The 22,550-nt window shown below is 43.7% G+C and overlaps 1 protein-coding gene across 5 annotated transcripts in view; it reads left to right on the forward strand.

The window, feature by feature from the left end:
• The window catches only part of NUMA1 (nuclear mitotic apparatus protein 1), a 98,816-nt gene that overhangs the window by 43,305 nt on the left and 32,961 nt on the right, over positions 1-22,550 (forward strand). The window contains exons 2-3 of one of the 5 annotated variants that reach the window (XM_080641454.1): positions 156-193; positions 19,083-19,156. In XM_080641454.1, the coding sequence (XP_080497580.1) occupies positions 19,115-19,156 (42 nt within the window). In that variant the 5' untranslated portion in view covers positions 156-193; positions 19,083-19,114. Of the gene's footprint in view, positions 1-155; positions 194-13,764; positions 13,909-14,087; positions 14,208-14,468; positions 14,707-19,082; positions 19,157-22,550 lie in introns of those variants that run through there. The other 4 variants (XM_080641455.1, XM_080641453.1, XM_080641451.1 and 1 more) reach the window with 4 other exon arrangements.

Below are 22,550 nucleotides of genomic sequence, written 5' to 3' on the forward strand. Positions count from 1 at the left end.
TCTGGACCCAGTGTTATACCAAACCTATCTTTTCAGAAAGCACACACAAATATGCCAGTCTCCTGCTTAGCACACTTCAGTGCCTCCCACTGCTCTTAAGTAAGTTACTACTGGTCTCCACTAGATTTTTCAATGTTCTCTCTCCTTCCTTTCAGCATTACCCAGGTTTGTGTTCTTTGGGCTCATAATTAAGGTGAGTTACAGATATGTTTGTTTCATGTTTATAGTTGAATGTCCCTGATTAAACTTTATTAATTCCAAATAAAGAGTAACATATCTTACTAGAGGCCTGGTGCATGGATTCATGCACTGGTGGGGTCCCTCAGCCTGGCCTGCGCCCTCTCACAATCCAGGACCCTTCAGGGAATGTCGGACTGCCGGTTTCGGCCTGATCCCTAATTCACATTAAAATAGCAACTATGCAGAACAAAGTCTATGGCCCGTGGTCCTTTGACTAGACGGACACATACAGAGAAAAGACCAGAAGTCTGATAACTATCCCTCCCTCAGGCCTCTGTGATTCACACCTTCAAGCCACCCAGCTGCTCAGGAAACATGACTGATGGAGAGGATCTAGTACCCAAGAATGGGTTAGACAGTTTGCTACATTGCTGTGTATACCAAGAATATATTAAGACAGGCTAAATAATTAAGATGTGAAAATCTTTGAAATCTGAATTACAGTTCAGTTCACCTTGAGTAAGTGTGTGCAAGGAAACTTGGAAGTAAATGCCTGCGGGGATCAGGCCAAAACCGGCAATCTGACATCCCCCCAGGGATGTAGTAGAGCGCAAAGCGGCAGGCAGCTGGGGAGGAGCCCAAGCCTGGGCCGGGTGCCATGCTGCTCCTGCTCATCCCAGCCCCACTGCGCCTGCTGCCGCTGCTGCTCAGTAGCGCTGCCGTGGAGGTGGAAGAGGCTCGCGCCGCGCCAGCTGTGCTAGCCAGCCATGAGCCCGGCGTCTGGCTCACTTTAGTCGGCTGAGCAGCGCACTGACCACCAGGGGGCAGCTTCTGCGTTGATCATCTGCCCCCTGGTGGTCAGTGCATGTCATAGTGACCGGTCAACTAGTTACTTAGGATTTTATATACATACATATATTTTGGAGAATTTGTGCTTCAAATAGATTTTTTTAATCAGTCACTTTATTTATTTAAAATATATTTTTATTGATTTCAGAGAGGAAGGGAGAGGAAGAGAGAAATAGAAGCATTATTGATGAGAATCATTGATTGGTTGCCTTTTGCACACCCCACACTAGGGATTGAGCCTGCAACCTGAGCATGTACCCTTACCAGGAATCAAACCCTGACCTCTTGGTTCATAGGTTGACACTCAAGCACTGAGCCACACTGTCGGCTTCAAGTGGATTGAAAAAAAAACACCTAAATATAAAAGCCTAATATGCAAATCGTCCCCATGGGAGTTTGACCGGGAGACTGATCGCTCACTATGACTACACTGACCACCAGGGGGCAGCATGGAATGAAGGAAGGCCCCACCTGGCAGCCAGTAGCCGGGGAAGGGAGGTGCCCTGGTTGGCAGCCGGAAGGAAGTCCCTGGCCGACCCTGATCACCGGCTAGGCCTAGGGACCCTACCCATGCACAGATTTTGTGCACCGGGCCTCTAGTGTGTGTGTGTGTGTGTGTGTGTGTGTGTGTGTGTGTGTATGTGTGTGTGTGTGTATATAGATTAAGAAATATATATATATATATATATATATATATATATATATATATATATATGGTCCTAAAGGGGGGAAATTTCAGTTTTTAGGAAAATTGATTGTGAGGAATTTTGTACTTTTCAGTGATGCCAGATACATGGGATGTTATTTTATCTAGTGCTGTTCAAGGTATGTAGCATCTTTAAAAATGGAGGAAATGACATCTGCCCTGCTCATTCATGAGCTGTGGTAGAAGCTGTTTGCTTGAGGAATGCATAAATACTTTGTACACAAAGGGCTATACTGATGAGAAAGGTATAGGATATGGCTGAGGAATGCTGGAGAGAGCACTGGATTTAGAAGACTTGCATTCTGGCTCTGCAACCTTGGCAGTTGACCTTGAGGCAGGTATTTTCTTCTTTCTGAGACTTTGGTTCCTAGTCTATAAAATTGGAATAGATGTGCTTGCCTGTTAGGGTTCTTAGTGGGGGGATTAATTGAGATGTGAGACATAGTCTTCCTTAAATTCTTAAAGTCTGTTTCAGTGTTAGGTTTGTTTGTCTATTTTATCATGGGCATGTTAGACACCATTCCATTTTTTTTATTTTTATTTTTGGAAAGGAAGCTATACTGGTGAAGTTTGACCAGATTCTAAGGAAATTAGTTCTATTGAAGATTTTTGTTGTTGAGAATGGTGTCCCAGAGGAAGAATCATGGGAATTTTTGGATTAGATATTATCTAATTGGGTTAGATATTATCTAACCCAATCCTCTTCTTTCACTGGACCCAAGCTAGGGCAAGTGACTTGCCTAGAGCCACAAATTTAGGGGACGGAGGTGAATCCAGAACTTACCACCAAGAGCTTCCAACACTAAATCTAGTATGTTTTCTTTTAATATATTTTTATTAGTTATTTTTTTAATCCTCACCCGATATTGTTTCATTTATTTTTAGAGAGAGTGGGAAAGACAGAGAAATATCGATGTGAGAGAAACACAATGATTGGTTGCTTCCTGCATACACCCAACCAAGGCCCAGGCTGGGGAGGAGCCTACAACCAAAGTAGGTGCCCTTGACTGGAATCGAACCAGGGACCCTTTGGTCCACAGGCCAACGCTCTATCCACTGAGCCAAATCGGCTAGGGCTATTTATATTTTTTATTGATTTCAGAGAGGGAAGGAGAGAGAGATAGAAACATCAATGATAGAATCATTGATCAACTGCCTCCTGCATACCCCCTACTGGGGATTGAGCCTGCCAGCCGGGCATATGCCCTGACTGGGAATCGAACTGTGACCTCCTGGTTCATAGGTCGATGCTCAACCACTGAGCCACACCCGGCCAGGCTAAATCTAGTATGTTTTCTACCACTAGCAAAGCTCTCTAAGAGTTACATATCTTTACATTAAATTGTTCCCCCTTTAGTTTCTTTTACTTTTGTAATCATCAGTTTTGTGTTTGTGAGCAAACATTGTAGTAGATATGTTGCTTGTTGGGACAGAGTCATTTACTACTGTGACAATGAACAGGGTGAACTGGTTCTCAGGTGTTTTGTAGAAAGACCTTGAGGGAGAATTGAATAGGGCCTCTTGGGTGTTATAATGAATCCTCTCTGGGTTTTTATTTGCCCTCTGCTTTTCTCCCCAGGAAGCTGCAGGCTTACAAACACTGCCTCATTATTCAGTCACTACCCTCTGGAGAGGGAGAATGAGGCTTCAGGTTAGGGTTCTGAAACAGCAGTCCTTCCGTCCAGCCGATGGCTTTTCTTCCAGCCTTCTTCATGGCTTCCCACCTTTGAGATCTGATCAGCATCCCTTCTAGTAGAAGACTTTGTCCATTCTTTCTACTTCAGAGGAATTTTGGTCCTTCAGTGTTGGTAAAGCTCTTGCATTTTCAGGAAAAAAATTCTCAGTGGTTACTTTTGAAATTAGAACTGGTTGGTTGTTTTGATTAAAAAGTTGATTTTTATGAGGAGATAGAGGTACAATTCTTCTTTGGGCCACTGAGAATGTGCTTGCTTTTTTATTCATTCAATCAATGGTTGTTTTATGAAGAGCAGTAAAGAATAATATAGACCAGATAGATAGCTCACTACTTATGTGAGACTAAGTCACTTAACTCCTGATCCTCAGATTTCCTAATCTTTTTTTTTTTCAAATATACTTTATTGATTTTTTTACAGAGAGAAAGGGAGAGGGATAGAAAGTTAGAAACATCAATCAGCTGCCTCCTGCACACCTCCCACTGGGGATGTGCCCGCAACCAAGGTACATGCCCTTGACTGGAATCGAACCTGGGACCCTTCAGTCTGCAGGCTGACGCTTCATCCACTGAGCCAAACCAGTTAGGGCAGATTTCCTAATCTTTAAAATAGAAATAAAACCTACCTTTTAGATTGTCCTGAGGATTAGATGAGATGACCATGTAAGAGGGTGGACTCTGGGGACAGACCCAATTGGGCTCACATTTTGTATCCAACACTTACTATTGTGTGACTTTAGGCAAGTTATTTAATCTTTTTTAATTCTTGGTTTTCTTTTCTGTTACATAGCAATAATCATAGTGTTTGGATTATTGTATCATTGGGTTATTGTGAGGATGAAATAAAATAAAGCATGGAAGTGTTCAGCATAGTGCCTGGTGCATACTAAGTGCTCATTAAATGAGGCTATTAATTACAACAATAACAGCAACAACAATAATGATAGACTTTATTTATTATGCTAGGACATCAAGTGGCAGAGGAAAGGCTTCAAGGCATTGCATAAGGCAGTGAATTCAAAAGGTTTTTTTTCTGCTATCTTTCTAGGAGAGGTCCTCAAGGGACTGAAAGAGAGCTCTCATTGGGCCCTAGCCTACAGCTTCCTGCAGCAAAAGCCCTCCAGGCTAGTAGGTTGAGGTAGTAGGTTCAGAAAGACTTGAAAGGACAGTATGAAGACCATTTTGGCAGGAGGGTTTTGCTGAAGGCATAAATGACTCTAAGAAGGTAAAACTGAGGCCAAGTCATGGAGGGCATTCTTGAATGCCAGGCAAATTATTTGTATTAGAATCACCTCATTCCTGGGCCATTTCAAGGGAATTGCTGTCAGTCTTTCATTTAAAATTTAAAAAAATGGTAATATACATAAAAAACTATAACACATTTTAAACAAGAATAATAAACACCCATGCGCCCTAACCGGTTTGGCTCAGTGGATAGAGCGTCGGCCTGTGGACTGAAGGGTCCCGGGTTCGATTCCGGTCAAGGGCATGTACCTTGGTTGCGGGCACATCCCCAGTGGTAGGTGCGCAGGAGGCAGCTGATCGATGTTTCTCTCTCATCGATGTTTCTGACTCTCTCCCTTCCTCTCTGTAAGAAATCAATAAAATATATTAAAAAAATAAAAAATAGCCGAAACCGGTTTGGCTCAGTGGATAGAGCATCAGCCTGCGGACTGAAGGGTCCCGGGTTCGATTCCGGTCAAGGGCATGTACCTGGGTTGCGGGCACATCCCCAGTAGGGGGCGTGCAGGAGGCAGCTGATCGATGTCTCTCTCTCATCGATGTTTCTGACTTTCTATCCCTCTCTCTTCCTCTCTGTAAAAAATCAATAAAATATATTAAAAAAAAATAAATAAAAAATAAAAAAATAAAAAATAAAAAAAATAAACACCCATGCACCTATGACCCAGCTCAGGAGATGTAATATTCTCACACCCTTTGAAACACCCTGTGCGCCACACACCCATCACCAATCCCTTCCAACCTCTATCTGAACACTATTTGGAATTTTTAGTCATTTATATCATTTTCCTTTCCTTCCTTCCTCCCTACACTTCTTTGCTCTTTCTCTCCCTCTCCCTCTTTCTTTTTCATCCCCCTTCCTTCCCTCCTCCCACCTCCACTTTAAAAAAAAAATGGTTTTACCACACCTATCCCAGTCTTCCAGTCTTTGGAGACAGTGAGCAGGGGCTGTGGAATCAGTCAGGAGCCTGGCTGGGCTGGGAAGAGGAAGGGTGGGGAAGTTCTTTGCTTCTGCCACAGGAGGGGAGTGGTTGACTGCACTGCGGTAGGGGAGGAAGAGGCACATTCTTAGTGGCTCAAACCCTTACTAGCTGTGTGACCTTAGGCCAGGCTCCTTGAGTTGTTCTGAGGAGAAGGCCCTGAAACATGGCAATTTTGGTGGAGAGGTTCCAGAGGACAGGTCAGCCCCTCTGAGGCTGCACAGCTAGAAGCTGCTGCCTTGAGTTTAGAGCCAAAGAAGAGTAGAGGGGAAGACCTCTTTTATTCTTTTGAGACACAATATCAATTCTTTTATGTGCTAGGGAGCTGCAGGGCTAACTCAATGCTAGATGAGGCCAGAAAGAGTTTAGCAGGTCTGCCTCCTGTTTTCACGTAATACAGTTTCTGGAATGTTGATTGTGCCAGTCATTACATTATGTTTACCGCTTTGTTTTTCTATAAAAGCTTTTGCCTTTGCTTTGCCTTTGTGGTGCTTCTTTGAATAAGAACTTTCCACTAATAGCAACTGCAAGTGATACTGTGGGAGTGAGCTACCAGGTCTGGGAGAAGAAACAGGGCCATGCGAGTTCTCTGCAGTAGTTGGCCTTATTCTGACCCCCTCCATAGTACCTCCACTATTCACCAGTCATTCTCTGGTGGAAACCTGCCATCCAAATGTAGTTTAGTGCCGGGGCTGGCCAGTAGCTCCTGAACAATGGATGAACAGATTACTCCGACAGTTTCACTGTTGGGGAGAGGGCTAAGGAACAGCCTGGCTGAAGGAGCCAGGCAGCCTTGATTGCCTACCTTGTTAGGCTTTTATTAGAATTTTTATCTTTAGATACAATCAGTAGGGTGAGTAACTTTGGGAGGACACATGTGTTTACACTGTCCTCTAGCCAAGGGCATCCAGGAATTAAGCATAAGGATTCCAGTAAACACCCTGGGGTCTGCATATGCACAGACTTGTTTGGAAAGGTCAAGGAATAATTAGGGGCACCACCTTCGACACTCCCCCAAGTCGGAATTCCAATAAACAGGGCAGGCGGCCTTCCACTCACTTCCTTTTTATCAGAATGTCCTCCTTACAAACCTTCCAACCAAGTCTCATGTGCTCCCCATCAGTTTAATAGAGGATTCAGGGAGCCCTAGTGTGCTAGGTACTATGGGGGATCATAGAGAGAGAGATGGAACTAGTTATGACCTTGTGGAATTTACACTCTAGATGTGAAGACAAGACTTCGTGCATATACAGTCAAGGGAGTACAAGTGCCAAATGCATAATGTAGACACATTTTTCTGATTATCAATATAATACAAGGTTATTAAAAATAAATTCAGGCTGGTTGGTGTGGCTCAGTAGTTGAACATTGACCTATGATCCAGGAGGTCATGGTTCAATTCCTGGTCAGGGCACATGCCTGGGTTTTGGGCTCAATCCCCAGCCAGGGACGTGCAAGAAGCAGCAGATTGATGATTCTCATCATTGATGTTTCTATCTCTTCCTCCCCCCTCCTCTCCCTGAAATCAATAAAAACATATAATAAAAAAATAAATTCAGCCGAAACCGGTTTGGCTTAGTGGATAGAGCGTCGGCCTGCGGACTGAAGGGTCCCGGGTTCGATTCCGGTCAAGGGCATGTACTTTGGTTGCGGGCACAACCCCAGTAGGAGGTGTGCAGGAGGCAGCTGATCGATGTTTCTCTCTCATCGATGTTTCTAGCTCTCTGTCCCTCTCCCTTCCTCTCTGTAAAATATCAGTAAAATATATTAAAAAAAATAAATTCAGATATAAAAGAAACATAGTGTAGGAAGTCCCCCAAAATCTAACTCTTCCCCAAGATAGTCATTGCTTTTTTAAAAAAATTCAATTAATCTTTATTGTTCAGATTATTACAATTGTTCCTCTTTTTCCCCCCATAGCTCCCCTCCACCCGGTTCCCACCCCACCCTCTGCCCTTACCTCCCCCCACTGTCCTCATCCATAGGTGTACGATTTTTGTCCAGTCTCTTCCCGCACCTCCCACACCCCTTTACCCCTGAGAATTGTCAGTCCACTCCCTTTCTATGCCCCTGATTCTATTATATTCACTAGTTTATTCTGTTCATCAGATTTTTTATTCACTTGATTTTTAGATTCACTTGTTGATAGACATATATTTGTTGTTCATAATTTTTATCTTTACCTTCTTCTTCCTCTTCTTAAAGAATACCTTTCAGCATTTCATATAATACTGGTTTGGTGGTGATGAACTCCTTTAGCTTTTTCTTATCTGTGAAGCTCTTTATCTGACCTTCAATTCTGAATGATAGCTTTGCTGGGTAGAGTAATCTTGGTTGTAGGTTCTTGCTATTCATCACTTTGCATATTTCTTGCCACTCCCGTCTGGCCTGCATAGTTTCTGTTGAGAAATCAGCTGATAGTCATATGGGTGCTCCCTTGTAGGTAATTAACTGTTTTTCTCTTGCTGCTTTTAATATTCTCTCTTTGTCTTTTGCTCTTGGCATTTTAATTATGATGTGTCTTGGTGTGGTCCTCTTTGGATTCCTTTTGTTTGGGGTTCTGTGCACTTCCTGGACTTGTAAGTCTATTTCTTTCACCAGGTGGGGGAAGTTTTTGGTCATTATTTCTTCAATTAGGTTTTCAGTATCTTGCTCTCTCTCTTCTTCTGGCACCCCCATAATTAGGATGTTGGTACGCTTGAGGTTGTCCCAGAGGCTCCTTACACTACATATTTTTGGATTTTTTTTTTCTTTTTTCTTTTCCGGTTGAGTGTTTTTTGCTTCTTTGTATTTCAACTCTTTGACTTGATTCTTGCGGTCCTCTAGTCTGCTATTAGGTCTCTGTATAATAGTTTTTATTTCAGTCAGTGTATGTTTAATTTCTAGTTGGTCCTTTTTTATATCCTCGAGGGTCTCACTATATTTATCAGCCTTTTCTAGGAAATTCTTGAAAAACCTTATAACCGTGGTTTTGAACTCTATATCCAGTCATTTGTTTTCCTCCATTTCTTTCATTTGTGATCTGTTTCTTTGTCTCCACATTTTCGCTGCTTCCCTGAGTTGGTAGAGTAGCGTTGTGTGGTAGGTTTCCTATATGGCCCAGTGGGTCGGCCTCCCCAGTTCACCTGAGGTAGACACTCTTGGTGCACCCCTTTGTGGACTGTGTGCACAGCCTTGTTGTAGTTAAGTCTTGATTGTTGTTGGTATCACTGGGAGGAATTGACCTCTAGGCCAATTGGCTGTGAGGATCAGCTGTGTCTATGCTGGGAGAACTTCTGTGCTGGAGACACCCTTATGAGACAAGACTTGCAAAATTGCAAAAGCCTCTGTGCTCAGCTTGGATGGGGTGGAGTTTCAGGGCAGAGCAGACAGCCTTGGTTTCCCATCAGCCCTGCCCTATGAGGCCCCTGGGTCTCAGTGTCCCTTGGTAATCGCTGCAAGCACCTCTGAGAGAAAGCTGCCCTCGAGTTTCGCCTGCTGCCAGACAGTCCAGTTTCTCCCCGAATGAGTCTGGGTTCCCAGAAACTTGCCCGGAACTGGAGTTCAGTGCATTTGGGAGCTTCCGTCTCCCTCCCGCTTTAGAAAGCCAGCCGTGCACTCAGCCGCCCCTGCACTCAGCCGCCCATCCTCTCCGCGTGCAAGTATCCATACCTCAGCCTTTTGCAGCTCCTCTGAGTCTCAATGTGCTTTCCTCTTCTAGTTGTAGAATTTCCACTCAGCCAGTTTTCCTGTGGTTCTGGATGGTGTCCATTTTGTCTTTTAGTTGTAGTTTTGATATTGTTTTGCAAGGCAGCAGTTTAGGTGTTTACCTATGCCGCCATCTTGGTTTCTCCTCAAGATAGTCATTGTTATCTGTTAAATATTTGAGGCCCTAGTCGGTTTTCTCAGTGGTTAGAGCAGCCGTGGGCAAACTACGGCCCGCGGGACAGATCCGGCTGTTCTATCCGGTTCTCTTGCTCTCCCCTCCGCTCCTTTACTTTGAATTTATATTAGTTCACACAAACACTCCATCCATGCTTTTGTTCCGGCCCTCCGGTCCAGTTTAAGAACCCATTGTAGCCCTCGAGTCAAAAAGTTTGCCCACCCCTGGGTTAGAGCATGGCCTGTGGACCAAAGGCTCCTGTGTTCAATTCCCAGTCAAGGGCACATAATTGCAGGCTTGATCCCCAGTGAAAGGCAACCAATTAATGTGTCTTTCTCAAATCGATGTTCTCTCTCTCTCTGTCCCCTCCCTCTCTCCCTTCCATTCGCTCCAAATATCAATGGAAAAATATCCTCGGGTGAGGATTAAGTATATATATATATATATATATATATATATATATATATATATATATATATATATATGTATATTTATTTATTTGAGGAATTGAAATTTGAGCTGGACCTTAAAGTAAAATCCAGAGAGGCATACTAATGGAAGGAAAGTAAGCATCCTGAGGATCCATTTTTTACTGAATTCAGAGAGGGAGAGGGAGAGATAGATAGAAACATCAATGATGAGAGAGAATCACCGATTGGCTGCCTCCTGCACACCCCTATTTGGGATGGAGCCCACAACCCCGGCATGTGCCCTGACTGGGAATGGAACCGTGACCTCCTGGTTCATAGGTTGATGCTCAACCACTGAGCCATGCTAGCTGGGCAATTCTATATATGGCCTTTCTGTCCTCCCAGCCATTCCTCACTCTTTGTTTGTTTGTTTATTATTGACAGTAGTATTACAGATGTCTCCTATTTTCTCCCTTTTTGCTTCCCTTCACCCAACTGCCACCCCACCTGAGGCCTTCCCCATACTATTGTCTATGTGTACATGGGTTATGCATATATGGATATACAGTATGTTCTTTAGTTAATCTCTTCCTGTCCCCTCCCTACTGAGATCTGTTATTTTGTTCCATGCATCCATACCTCTGGTTCTAATTTTTTTTTTTGTTAATCCTCATGCAAGGACATTTTTCCCATTGATTTTTGGAAAGAATGGAAGGGAGAGAGACAGAGAAACATCCATGTGAAAGAGACACATTGATTGGTTGCCTCCTGCAAGTGCCCCTCTGGGGCCGGGAATCAAGCCTCCAACCAAGGTACATGCCCTTCAGTCCATGGGCTGACTCTCTATCCACTGAGCCAAATTGGCTAGGGCCCTCTGGACCTATTTTGTTCATTAGTTTATTTTGTTCATTAGATTTCACATATAAGTCATATCATGTGATATTTGTCTTTCTCTAACTGGCTTATTTTGCTTAGCATAATACTTTCCAGGTCCATCCATGCTGTCTCAAAGGGTAAGAGCCCCTTCTTTTTGGTAGTTGCATAGTATTCCATTGTGTAAATGTACCACAGCTTTTTTTATCCACTCATCTACTGATGGGCACTTGGGCTGTTTACAGATCTTAGCTATTGTAAATAACGCTGCTATGAACATAGGGGTGCATATATTCTTTGTGATTGGTGTTTTGGGATTCTTTTTTTTTTTTTTAATATATTTTATTGATTTTTTACAGAGAGGAAGAGAGAGGGATAGTTAGAAACATCTATGAGAGAGAAACATTGATCAGCTGACTCCTGCACACCTCCCACTGGGGATGTGCCCACAACCAAGGTACATGCCCTTGACTGGAATCGAACCTGGGACCTTTCAATCCACAGGCCGACGCTCTATCCACTGAGCCAAACCAGTCAGGGCGGGATTCTTAAAATATACTCCCAGAAGTGGGATCTCTGGGAGTCAAATGGCAGTTCCATTTTTAATTTTTTAAGGAACCTCTGTACTGTTTTCCATGGTGGCTGTACCAGTCTGCATTCCCACCAGCAGTGTACTAGGGTTCCCGTTTCTTCACATCCTTACTAGCACTTGTTGATTGTTGATTTATTGATGGTAGCCATTCTGGCAGGTATGAGGTGATACTTCATTTTAGTTTTCATTTGCATCTCTCTGATGATTAGTGATGTTGAGCAATTTTTCATATGTCTATTGGCCATCTGTATATCCTCTTTGGAGAAATGTCTATTCAGGTCCTTTGCCCATTATTTAATTGGATTGTTTTTCTTCCTGGTGTTGAATTGTATGAGTTCTTTTTATATTTTGGAAGTTAAACCCTTATCAAATATATTATCCGTGAATATGTTTTCCCATGCAATAGGTTCCCTTTTTATTTTGTTGATGGTTTATTTTGCTGTGCAGAAGCTTTTTAGTTTGATGTAGTCCCATTTGTTATTTTTTTCCTTTGTTTCCCTTGCCCTAGGCAATATATCAGTGAAAATACAGCTACATGAGATGTCTAATATTTTACTGCCTATGTTTTCTTCTTGGATTTTTATAGTTTTGTGACTTACATTTAAACTTTTAAAATCCATTTTGACTTTATTCTTGTGTATAGTGTAAGTTGCTGGCCTAATTTCATTTTTTGCATGTACCTGTCCAATTTTCCCAGCACTATTTATTTATGTATTTATTATTGATTTCAGAGAGGGAAGGGAGAGGGAGAAAGAAATAGAAACATTAATGATGAAAGAGAATCATTGATTGGCTGCCTCCTGCACGCCCCCCACTGGGGATCGAGCCTACAACCTGGTCATGTGCCCTTGACCAGAATTGAACCTGGGACCCTTCAGTTCGCAGGCTGATGCTCTATCCACTGAGCAAAACCAGCCAGGTCCCTAACACCATTTATTGAAGAAGATTATCTTTTACCCCATTGTATGCTCTTACCTTCATCTCTCACACTTTTTTCTCCATTACAATTTCTCCCTCTACTTCCAGTCATTCCCTTCTCTTCAGCCTATCTCCAGAATGTCTCTTATTCCCTTCTTTCCATTCTCTCTTACCTTACTCTCCTCCATGTCCTCATTGTCTCCTGTCTGATGTGGTAGCCTTCTGACCCACTTACCTGCTGCTAGTCTCATTTATTTATATATACCAGAATAATTTCTTAACGTACAGTTCTCATCGTATCACATCTCTGTTAAAAACAACAAACTAAGCATGCAAATCTTTAATTTGATTGTTTGGCTTAAAGTTTAAGATTCTCCAACTCACCCTTCAGATCTGTTTCCTTACTAATAACACACCACCTCTCTGCTTTCCTTCCACACTCCTCTCTCCATTCCCATCTGGAGAATCCTACCTATGTTTTAAGATCCAGATTAAAATATTGTAACCGGACAAACAATGGGTCCGTGCTGCCTGTCACTACTCGAGTCAATTAAGCAGAGACATCGTTGAGTCATTATGATCATTTATTCCAGTATTGCTGGCAGTATGGGAGAGCAGCAGGTCGTCCACAAAAATCTGCTCTGCAGCCCACCATAAGCCAGCTGCTTATACAGGTATAAGTACAAAGGAAAGTAGGCAAAAGGGCAGTTTACAGATACGCAAAAAGGGCTGGGGATCTTCAAAGGGTTTAGCGATATGCAAAGCCTAGGGTCTTCAGGTGAACTCCCAGGTCCTGAGTGCAGCTGCCAGCCTGGTTAGAATGTGCCTCCTTTAATTAGAACAAAACAGTCATGGTTAACAGAGCATGATTAATATTTCTTACAATGCTAACTGGTTCCCCAACATCCTATTTCTGCTCCCTTTCAATATCACTTTGTTATCTTAGTCCTTCCCTACTCTAAACTGGTTAGATTTTTTAAATCTTTTTGTGGGAGTTCGTAAATACTGTCTTTAAATATAATTTTTTAATCATATTTCTTATCTGCTGTGGGATTATAACCTATCTCAGTCTAGATGCCAGGCTTAATTCATCTTTATATACTTCCTACAGTGCCTTGCACATAGTATGTACTTAATATGTGGTGCAAGTGAAAGGAAGAAGAGGGAGTCCCTGATAACTGGTGGGTTTCTCTCTTAGTCTTGGTGAGGGTCATTGTTCAATGGGTGGAAATGCTGTGGTGTTTTTTTTTAAAAGTCAGACATCTTTTCTTTTTTGACCATGTAGGAGAGGCAGAGCCTATAGGTTCTGCCGATGAGTCCCAGTGCCTGTATCTGTTAAGGGGCTCCAGCCAGTGCTTGCCTTACTAGGTCCCGTGCTTTGGTCCCTCAGCCCCTCCCCACAAATGCTCAGCGGAACAGGGGATTAGGTTCTGGCAGTACAGCTGGGATTTTGGCGGCCATTCCACAGTCGACAACAGCACGCAGCCACCGGGACAGGACAGCGCAGGCCTGCGCTCCAGGCCCACAATTTGCCTGGGCTTCTTGTTTGGGTGGCCGAGGAGGAGGGGGAGGAGTGCAGCATCCTGGCCTTGCCACGCAGAAGGTATGGGCAGGAGAGAGTCCCTTCAGGAATGGGCTTGGAGGGTGGCCATTGTCCCAGGTCAGGCGGTGCCCACAGAAGGAGGCAGGCGCTTTGTGTGTGAGCACGGCATGTGTGTGCTTAAAGACATGGCCCGCCCAGGAGCCAGCAGGAAGCTGCTCCCATTTAAAAGGGCCTGGCTCGCTCTCCAAAGCCTCTGTTCCCGGGTCTTCTCCCCTGCCCTTCCGTTGCTGGCCAGAGAGATGGACAGGCTGTCATTGCAGTCTTAAGAGAGTGAAGGGGGAGTGTCTGGGCAATATCAGGTTTGTCAGGCAGGCCACTGTGAGTGTGTGTTGTGTGTTTATGCCACAGTTTGCCTCGGCTCTTGCCACTGTTGCAACTCAGTGTTGTTGTCTGCTAGCTGATGCCTCCCCATACATCCTATTCTCCTATTTGTGGGCCAGACTAGGAGGGAGGGACTCCCCTCCTCTCCAGTGCAAACCCCCCCCCCCCCCCCCGCCGCTGCTACCCTTCCCCCCACCCCTTGCTGAGAGTTCCCTGCTTCTCTGAGGCTCCCAGATCAGGACTCCCAGATCGCGGAAGCTTGCTGTGCCTTTAAAGAAAGCAGACTCCTGGCTGTGACGCACTTCTGGCTGTCAGCCAGGAAGATCGCTCCTGCCAGGCTGACTGAGAAGAAAACCAACAACTTTTCTTTTGTGTGTGGGGTTACTTTCCACTAGCCCCCCCTTCCTCCTCTCCTTTCAAGATTTAAATGCTAATGGCGGATTAAAACCTGTAAATACGTTTGGCTTTAGGAATCTGGTAAGGCCCTCCTGCACTGAGACTTTTTCTCCTCACTCTTTCTCGGGTTTTTTGTTCAAACATGGACGTGGGGGTGGTGCGGTAGAGTCTGCCCCCCCCCCCCCACCTCTCTTTACTGCGCCATCCTTAAAGGGGAGGGGGTAGGAGAGGGAGAGCAAGTAAACACTCAGAAACAGGCACTGGGAGCAGAGCTTGCCAACATCCGGGAGTTGGCGCCTTTCAGAGCAAAGGGTTGCTTTCTTTCCCCCTCGCATAGATGTTAGCGCGTTTTTGTTCAGAGTGGGGGAAAGCGTGTGTGCCTGCATGCTGAGCTGTAGAGACAGCTCAGGAGAGCTTCTCCATTCCCAAGTGAGGCCTGGGTGTGTATACAGTGGTGGGGAATGAAAAAGGTTCATTTTTCAGATGGTAGGGACCAGGGTGTATGAATATAACTGTGGGGGCAGGTGCTGATGAACTGCTGGAGTGGGTGTGGACGTGTGCGGGCATATGTGTGTGTGTATGTATGGGCGCGCTTTAGGCCTGTTTGATTGCAACCCTTTTGCCCACATCCTTCTGATCTGGACCCTACAGAGCATGGGGGGAAGGGCAGATATCAGTAAGCCACTTTTCAAGAAACCAGGGGAATCTTGGTTTCCCTTGCAATCTCTCCCTAGTTCTTTGCCAGGGCCTTGGAGCTCTGGGCCAAATTCTAGGCTACTCAGAAAGGGTGGTCTGTGTGAAGAGGGGCAGGCCTGAGTTTAGAGCATACATCCAGCAAGCTGGTTTGGCCCAACCTCAGGCGTGCAGAGAGCCCTTTGGCTGTGGATGAGACAGCCTACTCAGGACACCCCAGGAGTTGAAAAGGATTGTTTTTTCCATCCTTGGCTTCTTTTGCGGCTGCTGGTCCTTGGGCCTTTTACCACCTCCAAGCCAGGATACACACCAGAAGATAATTCCTATTCTCGAGTTAGCCTCTGATCACATAATTTGGCTTTTGCTGGGCCTCTCTGGGGTAAACTACAAGGTGTGAGGTGTGGGTGCCTGATTGCCTATGCCTCCTGACTTATCGCTCCCAGAGTTGGAGGAGTCCCAAGACCAGGGTGTTCACTCTTTAGTTGGTGGGAGGATCTTTTTTAGAAAGGTGTACAGAACATGGAATTCTTATGACTGCAGGCAGGCAGGCTGTCAGTGTAAATGGTGGTAAAATTTGCCACTGAGCATGGGCACACAAACAGGATAGTCATTTCCCTTGTGAGCTGTGAGCCTTTGGAACCTTGGGGTAGAGCCAGGGTGGGACTAGAAGGACCCTTTGAGATAGGAGTTTGTGTGGGCTTTGGGCCTTAAAATTCTGGGAGTGGGAGCTGGCCCCTAAGAGAATGAGGGTTCAGTGGAGGCATGAGCTGAGAGGTCAGTGCAGTTTTGCAGTTTTCTGGGACCAAAGGTCACTTTGGTGTTATCTTGAGGCAGGGCTGGTGTTCAGGCCAGGCAGTTAGTGGCTAAAAGGCAGTCTCCAAAGGAGCTGGCACCCAGGCTGGGGGGCGGGGTAAGGAAAGCCGCGCTGCCACAACTCAGACCCTCTGGCCTTTGGCCTATCATTGATTGGTCCTTGCATCTGAGCAGGTGGTTTGCATTAGCTTCAGCCATGATAGAAAACTGTGGCTGAGTTTTAACTCCTTACGACCCAGAGAGGGTGCATGCCAGGTGGCTATATGTTTCTTGAGTCCCTGCTTGTCCTGATAATATATTCTCTGGAAACATAGAGGGGTTACTGTTAATGTGGGAATTGATCTTGATGGTGAAGGAGTTTACATTATGTTAGTTTTGAAAATGTAGAGAAGATGCAAGACCTTTATAGGGCAACGGCTTCTATGTCTTGGTTCCTTCTTGAGCTCAGGGGAAAGAGCAGGTATCTTATTAGCTCTCTGTTTTGGATTCTGAGACTCTATTTTGCAAAGAACCAGGTATATGAGAACTCTGAAGGTGCCTTCAGAAGACCTGCATTAGAGGTTTTCTTTGTTTGTTGATTTGGGGGTGACAGGGGATGCCTGATTTTGTCAGAATGGATTTCAGGAGATCCCTCTGTGAAATGGTTCCTGGCTACAATTGTGGGGATCTGTTTTTCCATCACCATCACCCAGTCTTCTGGGTGGGGCCTGCCTCAGATTTCAGGGGGAGGGTGGGGAGGATGGTGCTCTGGCTGGGAGCCCTCCGGTTCCAAGCCAAGGTCTGTTTAAAGCTGTAGTCCCAGTGCTGAGGACTAGTTGTGCCACCAGCTTCGATCATTCTTCACCCCAATTTAGCCTAAGAAGAGTGACTTGCTGGGCTGTCCTGAAGTTTCTCACCCCAGTGTCTTGTCTCTGATAAAGTGCCCTTCACAGGCTTTGAACTGACAAGGTCCTTCTAGAGTTCTTCATGTTGTTGAGTATTGGGTTCCTCCTGTTTCTGTGCCTGGGAGCATAAAAGAAGACATTTGGCCTTGACACCAGTTTTCCTGAGTAGTGGAACTAGTTTTTAGATAGACTCCCCTGGGACAACATAAGGGTTGTATGTTTTGTCTCTGAGATGAAGGGAAGAGGTTGGTTAAACCTCAGGTCATTTTTAGCACCACAGCTGTGAAATCTCTCAGAGGGGGCAAGATCTACCTCCGGTTGCATATAAAATTTCTGACTGAAGTTTTGGGCCTCATCAAAAGGATATCAAGTCTAACGTAATACTTTAAACAATAAAGAATATCAAGTCTAGAGGCAGCATTGGGGATGAGGGGGAGGTGATCTGGGACTCATTTCCCTTGTTCCTGAGTAGCTCAGACTTTTTATTTTTCTCTTCAAGAAGCACCAGTCAAGCATTTGGCCACTGCCACCTTTACCACAAATGGCAAGCATGGTCCCTCTAACTTTAGACTAGCCAATCACCAGAACAGCCTTTTTGCAGTGTAGTAATTGAAGCCATCTGCCTTCATCCTTGCCTGGCCCCAGGGAGCTACGCAGTTATTGCTCACGAATAGACCATCCTGCATGAAAATCATCCAAGACTGAGGAACACATAGGCTCCTTAGCCTCTCTGCCTCCTGAAAGCTCCCTTAACCACTGCACTTGTTTATTGCCAAAGCCCAGGTGAATTGGCTCATTTCCAAGACTGACATTGATATGACAAATGGAATCATATTAGGTTTTGCAGGGTCAGGAAGCAATTATAATTAGCATTCAGTTATATTTAGCATTTAATTATTTTCTTACATTATTTAATGCTTCATGTATGTTTTATTTTACTCCTTATTCTGCTGTAAGACCCTCAAAGGCAAGGACCATGTCATTGTCTCCCATTTCAGGTAATTTTGTTGTATACTCTCATCTAGCTTCCAGCACAGGATGAACATGTGAGGATTAAGAAAATAACCTTTTTGATTGGTTGATAAACAGGGTACACTTGCATAGAAAGGGCTAAGAGATTTCTGTATGTCCTTCTACTAGACAGTAAGCACCATATGGACAAGAATGGTGTTTTCTTATCCCAACACTTTGCATACAGAAGGTGCTGGAATGTTAGTAAATGTTGGTTCCACAGAACCCACACTTGGGAGATGCTAATATGTGGGGAGAGTTATAGTTGATGTGGCTCTTAACCACTCTTGCTCTTCCTTATAGAGTAGTGACAAACAGAGCACCTCCAGCAGGAGGGGCTGATTGCTCCCATGGAGATTTATGGGAATCGTGGAGGCTGTTAGGAGGTGTTGGGGAATATTTAGTCACCAGGTCTGTGGTCTCTTGGGCAGGTTGGCAAGTAGATGGACAATTCCCTGTGGGAAGGAAAGTTGGAGTTAAGAATACCAGGACAAGTACCTAATCTTTTATTAAATGTCCTCTGGGCTCTCTGTCAGAATTGGCTTTGACTTCACCAAATCTCCCATTTGAACCATGTCTGACATTTCTGGGAGGGGGGCAGGATATAAAAATTCAGAATTTGGAGAGGTTCCCCAAGGACTTAGTTATTATTGTTAGTTAGGTAGAACTTGGGTACCTGTAGAAAGAGCCAGAAATCAACCTTTCAAACCTACATCTGTCTGGAAAACCATGATTGTTCTATGTTTTAAGGGTTGAAGGCCAGCTTTGAATGTTGTACTTTCTGTAGAATAGAAAGATTGTGTAAAACTTGTGGACATTGAATTAAATGCAGGATTCTTTATTGTCCACTCTGATGCAATAAGTTTTATATTAATTTTGATGAATACTCTCAGCTCTCTAAAGATTCCCATGGTGCCTTGGTGATGTGGATTAAGTACAAGTGAAGAGTGATTTATTTAAATGTTCAGAGCCACCAGTAAATGAAACTGTTTCTTCCCTTCTCCTTCATCATGGATATCTGAGATCATTAACTGCTCTTCTTCTCTTTGGTCCCAGGTGCATTGGGGTGACAGCCTGGTATCACCAAGATGACGCTCCATGCCACCCGGGTGGCTGCACTCCTCTCTTGGGTGAGTGGTCTTCCTCTCCTTTGCTAAACTTCTCCAGGAAGCTTGGAAGAATTTTCTAGGAGTCACAGCTATGGAAGTACAGTTTTCCCCTTAATTTTTAACTTTTATTATTTCTGATTTTGATGCTGACAGTGATCAATGAGTCTACCTGTGTAGGTTTGAAGAGGCTGCCCTAAGGCATGTATTCCCCTTCAGTCATGGGAAGGGTTGCTACAGGTGGCATGGAAACCCATCCTCATTTGCTCCCTGTGGATTTTTCTGACTAAAAGTGTTGGCACTGAACTTTGGTCTTCAAAAGCCTTTAATTGTAGGGCAAGGTTCTCCTTGCTCTTTACCATGTTTTGTCTGCTTCGATTCTTCTCCTGTTGCCTTCTTGATTACGTCACCAAAATTTTTCTGCTAGGTATTTTCATATACTTTCTGCTTGCGACAATAACAAATGAAAAAAAAAAAAAATAATACTGCCCTGACCGGTTTGGCTTAGTGGATAGAGCGTCGGACTGTGGACTGAAGGGTTCCAGGTCCAATTCCAGTCAAGGGCATGTACCTTGGTTGCGGGTACATCCCCAGTAGGGGGTGTGCAGGAGGCAGCTGATCGATGTTTCTCTCTCATCGATGTTTCTAACTCTATCCCTCTCCCTTCCTCTCTGAAAAAAAATCAATAAAATATATTTTAAAAAAAATAAAAAAAATAATACTAAGCACTGGGAATTTAGAGCTACAGAGTAACTGTAGAGGCCATTGAGTGCAGTGATGACAAGCATGGGCCTTGGAGCCAGACAATCTGGCTTAGAATCATTGTTTTGGCTTGTGTGACTTAGAGCAAGTTACTTAGACTCTCAGCACCTCATTTTAAAATTGGAAAAAGCCCTGCCTGGCTGGTGTGGCTTAATGGTTAAGTGTCAATCTATGAACCAGGAGGTCATGGTTTGATTCTCCGTAAGGACACATACCTGGGTTGCTGGCTTGAATCCCCAGTAGAGGGGGTGTGTGGGAGGCAGCTGATCAATGGTCCTCTATTCATCATCGATGTTTCTATGTTTCTCTGAAATAAAAAAAAAAAGAAAAAGAAATAGCCCAGCCGGTGTGGCTTAGTAGTTGAGTATTGACTCAGGAATCAAGAGACCACTGGTTTGATCCCGGGTTTTAGACTCGATCCCCAGTAGGGGGTGTGGAGGAGGCAGCTGATTGCTGATGTTTCTCTATCATTGATGTTTCTATCTCTATCCCTCTTCCTTCTTCTCTCTCTCAAAATCAATAAAAACATTTTAAATAAAAATGGAAATAATAATATCACATGGGGTTATTCTGAGGATATTGATATAATGTGTGTAAAAAACATTTCACACAACCATTTAGTCCAGTATCTGAATAAATAATTCCTGAAACTTAAAATATTGCTTGAGCATGCTGTTTGGTTCAGGGTATTGTAGTAGTCACCCTGATGATGGATCAATTAGCCAATTAAAGAGCCAACTTTAAAAAACATATATAGAATATTTTAAAGGAAATGAATTTTTAATTTCCAAATAGGGTGGATTTTACAAGACAGCATCAGATATTTAGTTAAGTGATATGTATTTAATGTACAAAACATGCATTCTCAGTCTTCAGTTTCTGAAATAGATACAAATTTTAGTTGTGTAGTTTAAAATGGTTTTTAAAATATTTATATTTAATACATTTTGTATTTATATTACATTTCAATGTTTTATGTATGTATTAAAAAAATGTCTCTTCCTTCTCTTCCCTTCATCCCCCCCCAAAAAAGCTGGGTGTGGGGGACCATGAGCTATGTCTCTAGATCTGTGACTTATGTGAATATTTGGGATCCTTTAGCCACATTGTTTTAAGTTGATCAGTTTATCTTTTTATTTATTTAGGTCCTAGGCTTGTTTTTATAGTGACTACTGCTGTTACAAAGAAGAACAGACACAAAACTAGTTTTATTTAACAGCAAATACTTGTATACTTTTCTCAAAAATCACATGAACATGCATTAAAATATAGTTACAATTTAAAAGGTAGGCAGCTACAGTGGATTTTATGACACTAGCAGCATGAAATAATACTTATGCTAATGAGAAGAGTGGTTTAGAACAGCAGTTGCCAATCTTTCGGACCTCATGGACCACCAGTTGGTGACTGCTGGTTTAGTACACACATATACACATGTGATCATTATAGCTGTGGTTAAAAAATAAATGACTTAGGGAAAAAAAAGACTAGAAAGAAATATATACTGAAAGTGTGTGTATTAAAATACTTGAATGAGTGGAGTTTTTTGGGTTTCCAAATTTTCAGTAATTTATTTTGTAATGTAAAAGTAAATTTATTTTACTTAACATGTAGCTTGAAATTAATCTGTGCCAACAATTACAATGAATAAGTTGTTATAGGGAATAGGGATCTTGAAATAAAAATTTTGTTAAACATATTTTTTTATTGATTTCAGAGAGGAAGGGAGAGGGAGAGAGATAGAAACATCAATGATGGGAGCGAATCATTGATCGGTTGCCTCCTGCATGCCCCCAAGCCCATAACTCGGGCATGTACCCTGACCAGGAATAGAACCATGACCTCCTGCTTGATAAGTCAATGCTCAACCACTGAGCCAGGCTGGATCAGGTGGGAATAGGGAACTATTCAACAAGATTCAACAAGCTAAGCAACCGCAAAAGCCTGATAGACAGTTTTTACGTTTTGCCATGAGCTAGGCCCTTACTCGCATGTTTTTTACCCTGATTAGAGATGAAAGAGCTTCTCCATTTCCTCAGCCTTTCAATGATTTCTTATTTGAGAGCAAAATAATGCACCAAAAGAAAATACATTTTTATATCTATGAAAGAAACAATTGATGGATTATCACTTAACTAGAGGCCCGGTGCATGAAATTTGTATACTCGGGGTGGAGGGGGGCAGGTCCCTCAGCCTGGCCTGCACCCTCTCGCAGTCCAGGAGCCCTCAGGGGATGTCCGCTGCCAGCTTAGGCCTGCTCCCGGGCCTAAGCTGTCAGTCGGACATCCTCTTAGCACTGTCGCGGAGGCGGGAGAGGCTCCTGCCACTGCCACTGCACTTGCCAGCCATGAGCCCAGCTTCTGCCTTAGCGCTCCCCCTGTGGGAGCGCACTGACCACCAGGGGGCAGCTTCTGTGGTGAGCGTCTGCCCCCTAGTGGTCAATGCACGTCATAGCAACCGGTCGTTCAGCCGTTCAGTCAATTTGCATATTAGCTTTTTATTATATAGGATTGGTATTAGATGAATCCAGATTTCTTAAGTGACTTTAAATCAGCTAACTGATGTGATCTTTCATTCTTGTTAGTGAACAAGCTTTCCTAGCCCTTGAATATTTTACCTACATTGCAAGTATTAAAGGGAGATGGTTTTTGGATGC

Source organism: Plecotus auritus, assembly GCF_963455305.1.
Source record: "Plecotus auritus genome assembly, chromosome: 9".
NCBI classification, from domain to species: domain Eukaryota; kingdom Metazoa; phylum Chordata; class Mammalia; order Chiroptera; family Vespertilionidae; genus Plecotus; species Plecotus auritus.